The following is an 11,109-nucleotide window of genomic DNA, read 5'->3' as shown; positions in this document are numbered from 1 at the left end:
TGACCCATATTTAACTCATTAAAAGTGATGTTGATTATTGCCGTATGTGATCTACATGCATACCGCGATAATACGTTAACCATTGTAGTTTTTTTTTTTTTTTTGCTTCACACACTCCCATACAATTGAAATTTCTCCCATGTACTATTGTTTTTGTTGTCACTGAAATTGTTGTTGTTGGCTTCTCTTTTTGTGTCTGATTAACGAAAATTGCAAATCATGCAAATTGTAGAACAAAGATGACGCCATTCATTGTCAATGTCACTGTAGTACGGACACACATACGTACATCACTCACTCACTCACAGCGAGTGATCTGTTTGACAAGAAAACAAAACAAAAAACGTAAATAAATAAAAATAACATTTTATTTTTAAAATGGGATTTGAAAAGTGATTAAGTCCATAATAGTGGAATTAGATTTTTAGTTTTGAAATAAATGAAATAAACGTGGAATAATTTAATTAGGTAACAAATTTTCTCATTCTATTAATTTAGTTCCTTAGCAATCAGAGCCATTCCGTTTGTAACACCTCGAAATATACATTTTAGACCCCACAAAGCATATATACATTCTTGACCAGCATAAAATTCTATGTCGATTTAGCGATGTCCGTCAGTCTAGCTTCCAAACGAATTAAAGCAGATTGATAAAATTTTACTCAAATGTATATTATGTCTGCAAGACTTTTGGTATTGAAAATGGACCATGTAGGTCCACGTTTTGGTATAGCCCCCATATAACGGTACCTCCCGATATTCGGCATTTTGATGATTTGCGCGACATTATTCACCGGAATTGTTTCAAATTTGGTATTTGAAGTTCGAAATGGATACTACAGCCTAAGACAGAAAATTGTCTGTGCAGGTCCACGTCTTCGTATAACCCCCATATATCTCCCGGTACCTCCCGATATTCGGGAATTGTTTTAAACTTGGTATTTGAAGTTCGCAATGAATACTACAGCCTAAGACAGAAAATTTTCTGTGCAGGTCCACGTCTTCGTATAGCCCCCATATACCTCCCGGTACCTCCCGATATTCGGTATTTTAATGATTTTAGCGACATTATTCACCGGAATTGTTTCAACTTTGGTATTTGAAGTTCGTAATGGATACTACAGCCTGTGACGTAAAATTGTCTGTGCAGGTCCACGTCTTCGCATAGCCCCCATATAACGGTACCTACCGATATTCACCGGAATTGTTTCAAATTTGGTATTTGAAGTTCGCAACGGATACTACAGCCTATGACAGAAAATGGGCCATGAAGGTCCACGTATTCGTATTGCCCCCATATAATTGTACCTCCCGATATTCGGTATTTTGATGATTTTAGCGACATTATTCACCGGAATTGTTTCAACTTTGGTATTTGAAGTTCGTAATGGATACTACAGCCTGTGACGTAAAATTGTCTGTGCAGGTCCACGTCTTCGCATAGCCCCCATATAACGGTACCTACCGATATTCGGTATTTTGATGATTTTAGCGACATTGTTCGCCGTAAATCTTTTAAATTTGGTATTTGAAGTTCGCAATAGATACTACAGCCAGAAAACAGAAAATTGTCTGTTCAGGTCTACGTCTTCGTATGGCCCCCAAATATTCAATATTTTAATGATTTTAGCTAAATTATTCACCTTTTTTAAGTTTCGCATTTGAATATTGTGATGGCTTATGACAAAAGATACCTGTACAGGTCCATGTCGTCGTATAGACTCTAAAATAACAGCTAAATTCGGTATTTTAACAGAATTTTTAAAGGATTTTATTGTTTTTGAGAATTGCCAAATTCGTTCAAAATGGTGGAGGGTATTCAAAGTTCGACCCGGCTGAACTTATAGCTTTTTTACTTGTTTGCTTAAGTCTGGAGTATTCCCCCATTGGCTTTACTTCTGTTACTCTTTTTACAGAGAGCAATGTATTTCACTTTTCAAAAAATTAGTTTTTTCATTTTATTTCAAAATTTTCCAAAGGCGACTTGTTCACTTTTCCCATTCAATGGAAGCCCGTCCATTTGTATTCTACTTGTTATAACAATAACAACAACAAAATACAAATTCTTATTATCTACAACAAATAATCACGTAAGATTGCATGATAACAACAAATCATGTGGTGGGGACCAATTAATGTCGACTGTCATCTGGGTGTTTGACTGGCACTAACTTTGTAAACATTTTACAATTTTCAACAAAGACAACAAAAATACGATCACCTAAGAAAAAAATTAAACAAAAAAAAACAACAAATTATACAAGTTATTATCTTAAAAAATGTGGATTAGGATTGCTTCTGATTTGTGTCATATATAATTTTTTAATGTCTTATTATAAGGGTACGAAAAGTACTAAATGGTACTTGATTTGGTACAATTTGGTATTGGGTGAACCAATAGTGCATGAAATCTAAAATTTGGTATTGGGATCGCTGTTAATGTGTGGCCTGGACTTATGGAGGTGGTTTCGGAAATGTGTACTATAATTGTACGAAAAGTGGGAACTGGTACTATGTTTTGTATTGTATGTAGGGATGGAGATAAAATGCTCAAATTTCATACTCAAATCACTTGGTATATTAGGCTAAGATTTGCCGGAGGCTTGGAAATGTATCATATATTTGTACGAAAAGTACTAAATGATTTTAAATTGGATATTGCGTGAAGGAGCAAAGCTGATATTGAGATCACTGTTGGTTTCTTCGGTTAATATATGAAGACGTTGAAATATTTTTGGCCGGAAAATTTAAAAAGGCCTAACATCTTAAAGTGAACTTATCGCTAGAAAATACTAAAAACATTAATTTTTCCTAAAATTTTTCACTTTTCGAGCTAGAAAAGTACAAACTTCATGAATTAAGTTAAAATTCCAAGAATAACACTGGATTTTTCCAGGAATATTATTCAAAGATAATAGAGTAGAATTTTTTAGTATTATTTGTTCAAGGATAGTCATGGATTTCATAGAGAATATTTAAAAACATATTTTTTCTAGGATTTCAAGGATAATCGTGGATTAAAAAAAATATATAATTTTCGTGGATAATCCAGAATTTTTAAGGGTTATATTTTTCAAGGTTGACAATATTATTTTGAGGAAAATATGTTATTTTGAAAATAAGTAGATTTAAAAAAAAAACTCTTTTTCAAGGATAATCGTTGATAATTAATGGATATTTTCGGCAGGACTAAGTTTAACGAATATTTTTTCATAACCATGCTTTTTCACAAATATTTTTCTCTCATATCGATGGGTTTATACAAATTAATATTCAAGAACCTTAATGGTTTTTAAGTTTATTTTTCAAGGACTTTCAAAGGAATGCTTTTGAACCTTTAAGATCATTAGTCTGAGACACTCAGGGACTTACTCTTGGATGTTTAAAGAATATTTTTCAAGTGCTTTCAGGGACATACTTTTTTGAAGTATTTTTTTTTTTCAATCATTTAAGGGCTATACTTTTAAGGGTTAATTTTATAAACTATATTTCCAAGGCACTTTAGGTAATTAGTTAATTTTTAAAAACTGTTTTTTTAAGGATAACGATGATTTTTTAAAAAATAATTTTTAAACATTTTTTATTTTTAAAAAATAGTTTTAGAAATTTTCCAATAATATCAAAGGATTTGTTAAAACTAATTTTCAAGGACCTAAATGGGCTTACCCAAATCTTAAGGTATTTTTCCAAGGACTCTCAAAGGTATGGGCTTTTGAGACTATTATTCCGGGATCCTCAGGGACATACTCGTGGCTTTTTTAAAAACTATTTTTCCAAGAATTTTTACAGACATAATTATGAATTTTTATGGATTTATTCCCAAGAGCTTTCACGAGCATACTCTCCTATTTTAAATGACAATATTTTCAAGAATTTTATAGACTGGGACTTTCTTGTGAAATGTTTATAAACTATTTTCCAAGGATAACGGATGTGTTTTTAATAGAATATAACTTTTTTTGAAGAATAATTTTGGATTCAAAAAATAATAGTTTCATATATTCTCCTATCATATCTGTGGATTTAAAAAAATTAATTTCAATTATCCTTATGGATATACTCAATTCTTCAAGGTTATTTTTCAGAAGACATTCAAAGGTATTCTCATGGACTTTTGAAACAAATTTCAAGGACCTTCAGGAACATACTTGTGGATTTTTTAATAACTATTTTTCCAAGGAATTTCTTGAACTTTGATGGTCTATTTTTTTCAACATGCTCATGGATTTTAATATATTTTATAGACTATTATTCGAAGGACTTTAATGACATTCTCACGAACTTTTATGAACAATTTTCCTAAGGACTTGTGAATTTTGGAGACTATTTTTCAAGGACTTTCAGGGACATACTCTAGAACTGTTGTAGACTAATTTAAGGCCCTAACTGAGCATACTTGTGGATTTTAGAGATAATGTTTCTAAGGAACCTTTATAAACTGTTTTCGAAGGACCTTCAGGTATGGTATTTTTAAGCAACTTTAATGAACTATTTTTCCAAGGACACTCAGGCACATAATTGTGGATTTTTAAAGACCATTTCATTTCATATTGGTATATTCTTAAAGACTTATTTTCTGAAGAACATTCGAGGAAATGTTCGCTGAATTTTAATGGCTAGGTTTTCAAGGACATTCACCGAATTACCCATGTCTATTAATGACTATTCTCAGGAATCTTCGAACACTTTTTACAGGCCTTTAAGATGTATACTCGGGTATTTTAATGTTTTTTTTTTTTTCAAGGACATTTAGGACAAATAGATCCGTAATCGTAAATGGTTGAAGACTATTTCCTGGGGAACTTCATGGACAAGAAATGTAAGATTTTTAAGACTTTTCTAAAGGACTTTCAGAAGCTTACACGGGAATTTCCAAAACTATTTTTCAACGATCTTCAATGGCAAACATCTGTAATTTAAATATAATTTTTAAAGGACCTTCAAAAGTGCATTTAAGGATTTGTAGCCACAATTTTTTCAAGGATTATAAATGGAATTTTGAAACATAGTTTGCCAAGGATCTTCAAGAGATAATTTTTAAGGAAATTCTAGCGTATTTTAAGTCTATTTTATATTGTAAACCTTTTAGAATTTTTCTTATATTTAAAATACAACCTGTCTAAAATCCTGCCCTAGTTACTCCATCTCTTTTCATAGGTGTTGAAGATCTAATTATAATTCATTGATCGATGTTGTTATTTCCCCCTTCCAAAATCTTTCAATCATTTTTGGATCTGCAGTACAACCTTCCAACAGTAAACATCGAGGATCGACCGAAATTTGTCCATTGTAAGGAGGTATCCGCCGATCTCTTTTTCCTATATTTTCTTAAATTAACAAATAAAAAAAAAACTTTGAAAATTTCTTTAACCTACCACAGTCGTAAACCTCCTGACAATGGACACATTTCGGTCGACCATCGCTGTTGGGAGGTTTCACTGGTTCATTTACATTTTAAAAGACTCAATAAGGTCTAAGTTTGATTCGGTTTAAATTTTATTTGTTTTTTTTATTTTATTTTATTTATTTATTTTTTTTTAAAGAAGTCGAATATTTTTTATATTTTTTCTGTTTTTAAAAAAAAATAAAATTTTTAAAAATTTTTAAAAAAATTTAATTTTTTAAAAACACCTAAAAATAATTTTTTCAATTAATTTTCTCTTTCTCCATTTTCTTTGAAAACAGGCTCTTAAAAATCCTGCCAATTACCACATCAACAGCGACAAGCAAAAGAACAACAACTGCTATCAAAACACCCACCGTATCGATGCTGTGCTTCTGAATAAAACTCATTTTCTGAGCTGGAGTCTGCAAATGTGCTGCTCCCCGGTGCCGCAAGACATACTCTGTCCAATATATGGCCACATCCATGGGTTTCATGGGTTGATCATGATAAATTCGGGAAATTTCCATAATCCTCTCTCGATACACTGGATTTGTCATAATTTCCACAATTCCTCCCTCAAATTCCTCTCGAGGCAAAGTGTAAAAATTAATACCCAAGGCGATGCCCAATTGTTTGGCTTTTCTGACATTCATTGCCTGATCATAGAATACGGGTAGACCCAATATGGGTTTGCCATGATATATGGCCTCGGTGGTACTTAGCAGGCCGCCATGGGATATAAATAACTTCACACGGGGATGGGCCAAAATATCGGGTTGTGGAAACCAGGGTCTGATGAAAACATTTGGTGGCTTCTCAACGGGCAGTTGGGGGTTTTCAAATTTCCATAGAATTTTGTAGGGCAGCTTACGAAATACCTCTATTATTATTTTTATGCGTTCCAGGGGAAAATCTTTGGATTTCACATTAGAACCCATGGAGAAATAGATTACATCCTCTTGAGAGGAGTTGATGAATTCTAGAACATCTTCCGGCAAAGGGCTGGGTTGGTAGTGTATTTGAAACCCTCCCACCTCCACCATGCTGGGCACATATGGCCGAGGATAGCTGAGCGAGAAATGTTGATTCAAAAACATCAGCGAAAAATTCGTCCTCAACTCCCACAAATCTTCCTTGATGTGAGGCATATATTTTGCCATCAGTTTCCTATGGCGTGGCAGACCCACCCACCGCACATGCAGCAGTTCCAGTAATTGGTAAATTGTATTCCACATCCTTTCCTTATAGGACATGCGATCCGTATAGCCAATTGTCACCAGGGGGGTATAGGAAAATGGTGACATGTTACCCATTAGTTCATCAATTACAGGATCAGTGCCAAAGGAAGACACGCCAATTAGAGGAGCACCAAAATGTCTCCCCAAGCTATACCAGGCATCTGTGTGCAAGGCTTCCAATATGACCAAATCGAAATTTTCATTTTTCAATAAATTTTGGAATTCTGGATTTTTGAACACAGTTTCGGTGACATTGTAGAAAAACTCCGAATACAAAGTCATCTCTTGCCATTTGTTGACCTCCACTTGGGTGGATGCTATGAAATCTAAAAAAAAAAGGTTATAAATTTATAAAAAAAAATATAAGTCTATCTAGGAGCTCCAAAGTTCTCCTTGAAAAACTCCCCTCACTCACCCGCATAACTTTCAAAAACCTCTGTCACAGGGATATCACGAAAATTCTCCACTTTCTGCTTTTGCGGAAAAGCATTAACGCATGTCACCTCATAACCCTTAGAGGCCAAGGTCTTTAAAAAGGGCTGAACCAAAATATACTGTGAAGGACCTGGGAAGGCAAATATGGCCAATATTTTCACGCAGTGGATTGAAGCAATTAAACGCGTCAGCGAAAAAATTATGGCCCAGAGGAACTTATTTGAGTAACACATCTTGGATTTCTCATCCAATCGCCGAAGATGTTTTCCAATCGGTGTAACTTTGTCGACTAATAGAACGAATGATAGCTAACAGAGATATACAATATTTAATCGATGTAAATGTAAAACGTGACATCTGGCTTGCGTTTCGAAATAGTAATCAAAATTGACAACAATTTAAGCCGTTTAAGGAAAATCAAATCAATCCGAACAATATTATTGCAATGAAGTGTTATAAATATTTATTGTAAGTGAGTTGGAGAGGAGACACTAAGGCGTAGTCTATGGATAAAAACAGAAAACAAATTGTGGGACTTCAGTAGACAGAAGGTTTTGTGGGTTTATTCTATAGACCGACGACCTTACGGAAGATAATCTGAAGAAAATACCTAATAGGACTTTCATTTATGGAAAAAGGCTGTTATAAATAGGCGACTTTCCGAGTGCCAACCCTATGCACATTTTTTGTGAATGCTTACCGTTGGACAAAATACCTTTGAATGTTTTTTTTTAAAAAAAACTCTTATGGAGAAGTTTGCTAAAAATTTGTTATATATCGAATGACCTGAAAATGGTTGAAGATCTTCCAACAATCTTTACTTAAAATATCGTCTATAGACTGAAGACCTTCAGTCCTTCAAGAAATTCATTGGACGGGACATTTAAAAAAAAAAACTTCTTAAGACAGAAAAAATATGCAAGGTATACCATAGATAAGGGACAATCGAAAGGTTTTCTCTGTCCTCTACAGAACAATTGCTGAAAGCGCTTAAAAAGGTCTTGCGTAAAAAAAAAAGTTTTTCAAAAGACCTTCTACAGGACAAAGATCTTCCTTATGTATTCTATTGAAAAAACCCTACATTTTTATTTTCAATATATATAGAGAATATGTTCAAAGTAAAGGTCTTCTGTGAGAAGGGGTTTCAAAAGCTTCCCTATATACTAAAGTCCTCTAAAGGATCTTCCTTAAAATACCTTGAACGGATCTTATACAGAGATAAGAAGAAATCCATCTAAATAGACTCTTAACAGATCTTCTATTAGACGGAAGAAGTGGTCTTCCACAGATAACTAACGAAGCACACTTTTTCAATCGTGTTTCTAGAGGGAGATAATTTACAATTGGATTAAGGTAGAAGAAAAGTCCTCAATATGTCTTCATATAGAGAGAAGACAATCAGAAAAGACCAGATTCTAAAATATGGAAAAGAAATTTTCCATAAAAAGAAGACATAAAATATTTAAAGAAAATACCCCCAAGAGGTCTTGATATGGGGAGAATATCATCAACAGGTCCCCCATAGAAAGATACCTTCGACAGGTCCCCTACGGTGACATTCCACAGGTCTTCTATATAGTGAAGGGCCTACAAGACTTCTTCTATAAAGTAGGCCTTTTACAGAAATCTAAAGCGTCTCCCACAACAAGTCGACAGCCAAACGTACTCTACAGAGAGGAGTCCTGCAACATGACCGAGGAAAGGCCTTGTATTCCATAGAAGGAAGACCATCAACATTTATTGCTACAAAAAAGGAGGAGACTTCCAAGAGGTCTTGATATAGAAATAACATATTTCAGAGAGAGAGAGAGAGAGAGGTTCTTTTTATAGAGAAAAGACTTTTAAAAAGTTTTAAAGTGAAAATCTTCTACGGGTCTCGGGAAATTAACAGGGTCTTTAATTGAGAGAAGATCTTTAACAAGTCGTCTATATAGATAAGAACTTCAAAATTTCTTCTAAATAGACTTGAAAAGACTCGTCTATATAGAGGAGATCTTCAAAAGTTATTTCATATAAAAACACACCAACAACTTTTCTACATACAGGATGAGATTAAAAAACTGCAACCAATTTCAGACTGCTGTCATTTCTAAGCCACTCGTCCGACATATGTTAAAATTATTCCAGTGAAAGCTTATAATATTGTTTATAAGCGTACAAAAACATTTTTGTGAGAAGTTTTCAGAAAAAAAGTTATTCGTGATGGAATTCAAGCGTGATAGTGTGATTTCTTTATATTTGGCTGGAAAACTACAAGTGGCTATCGTTAGAACACTCCAGCATTTAAATGTGAATAAATATTTTATGTCTCGTACCATCGCTCGTTACCGATACTCGATACTGGTAGCGTAGCCCAACGTCAAGGAAGTGGACGGAAGAAAACAGCAACATCAGCAGAAATGGTTCGAAAAGTAAAGAGGTGACTTGATCGAAACCCGCGTCACAGTGGCCGAAACATGGCTCGTGAGTTGAACACATCGCAAAATTCCATTCGGCAAATATTGAAAAAATGAGCTCAGGGTAAGCCATTACAATTCCAAAAAGTGCAAGAACTTACACCGCAACAGAAAGAAAATAGACTCAAAAGAGCTAAAGAGTTGCTACGCTTGGCGGAAAGTGGTGAACTGCTGAATTTTGTTTTCTCCGACGAAAAAACTTCGTTGTCCAACAGTTTGTAAACAAACAAAAATATTGTGTTAACTTGCCAAAGAGATCAGGTCAGCTGAAAATATGCATCTTCGGTTGACCACCAGAACTAAAGCGCCGGCCATGGTGATGTTGTGGGCCGTCATAACAACCGATGGTCGCTCTCCGCTCGTATTAATCGCCCGTGGGATCAGAATAAGTGCCGAATATTATCGTGAAAATATTCTGGAGGGTGTATTAAAGCGTTGGGCACGCAAACATTTTGCCGCAGACCTTGGACATTCTAACAGGACTCAGCACCATCGCATTCAGCACACGCCACCCAAGAATGGTGACAAAATTACGTTCCTAGCTTCATTTCCAGCGCACAATTGTCACCAAAATCTCTGGAGTATTTTGGAAAGCAAGGTTGGGACTGAAAAACACCAATGTTCCAATCACCTCAAGCAAGCGCTTCGCCGGGAATGGGCCAGAATACCGCCGAGCAGCATTCGGACAGCGTGTGAAGGTTTCATTGGCCGTTTCCCTTCCAAAGGTGACCAATTCGAACAAATCTAAGCTTATTCTAAAATTTGATGATGTTTCCGACATTTTTTGCTTTCATTCAATAAAATAAAAAAAAAATTAAAAATTATGGCGTTTGACTTTATTGCAGTTTTTTTATCTCGCCCAGTAGAGAACACCTTTCATAGACAACTCTTCTAAATAAATAAGATTCGCCAAAGCTCTTTTTAACAGTTCTCTTCCAGGGGTTAAAGTACTCAAAAGGAACTCCTTGTGTTTATTTTTAGACAATCTCATTGAAAAATGTTTCTAAAATCATCAAAATACCGAATATCTGGGGGTACCGTTGTATGAGAGCTATACGATATCGTGGACCTATATAAGCAATTCTCTTTCAGAGGGTAAGTACTCAGAAAGAACTCCTTGTGTGAAATTCAGACAATTCCATTAGAAAATGTGGCTGAAATCATCAAAATACCGAATATCGGGGGTACCGTTGTGCGGAATATAGCCCATCTCCGAACTTGACCTGCTTGCAGAATTTTACGCTGATCAAGATTATATATACTTTGTCATGTTTAAAATTATTATTTCGATGAGTTACAAACGGATTGACTAATTTAATATAACCTCCATACTATGTATGGTGGAGAGTAGAAAAACTCAAATGTTTGTCAGTTGACGAAGGGCCTTCATAAGTTGCCTTGACGATTATAAATTATCCTTTCAAAATACCTACAGAAGTGTTTCTACAGTCCTTCCGCATGGCTTCATACATCCTTCTGTTAATAGAAGCCAATTTTTAAGTCTTGCAAAGTGAGATGTATCATTTATCAAATAGAATTCCTTCTACAATAAAGTCCTTCTAAACAATTCCGGATTTTTGTTGTAAAAAAAATA

General features: G+C 34.6%; 1 protein-coding gene across 1 annotated transcript; it reads right to left on the bottom strand.

Moving 5' to 3' along the window:
• Nucleotides 1-5,606: 5,606 nt before the first annotated feature.
• LOC101893116 (UDP-glucosyltransferase 2-like) lies at nucleotides 5,607-7,362 on the bottom strand. Its single transcript, XM_011292524.3, has 2 exons — nucleotides 7,040-7,362; nucleotides 5,607-6,950 (listed from the first exon to the last, which is right to left on the bottom strand). The coding sequence occupies exons 1-2, from the start codon at nucleotides 7,290-7,292 to the stop codon at nucleotides 5,647-5,649; spliced, it is 1,557 nt and encodes a 518-aa protein (XP_011290826.3). The 5' UTR covers nucleotides 7,293-7,362; the 3' UTR covers nucleotides 5,607-5,646.
• Nucleotides 7,363-11,109: the final 3,747 nt, after the last annotated feature.

The sequence above is a fragment of the Musca domestica genome, unplaced genomic scaffold, assembly GCF_030504385.1.
Source record: "Musca domestica strain aabys unplaced genomic scaffold, Musca_domestica.polishedcontigs.V.1.1 12, whole genome shotgun sequence".
In the NCBI taxonomy this organism is placed as follows: domain Eukaryota; kingdom Metazoa; phylum Arthropoda; class Insecta; order Diptera; family Muscidae; genus Musca; species Musca domestica.
This window is presented reverse-complemented; position numbering and strand designations above follow the sequence as displayed.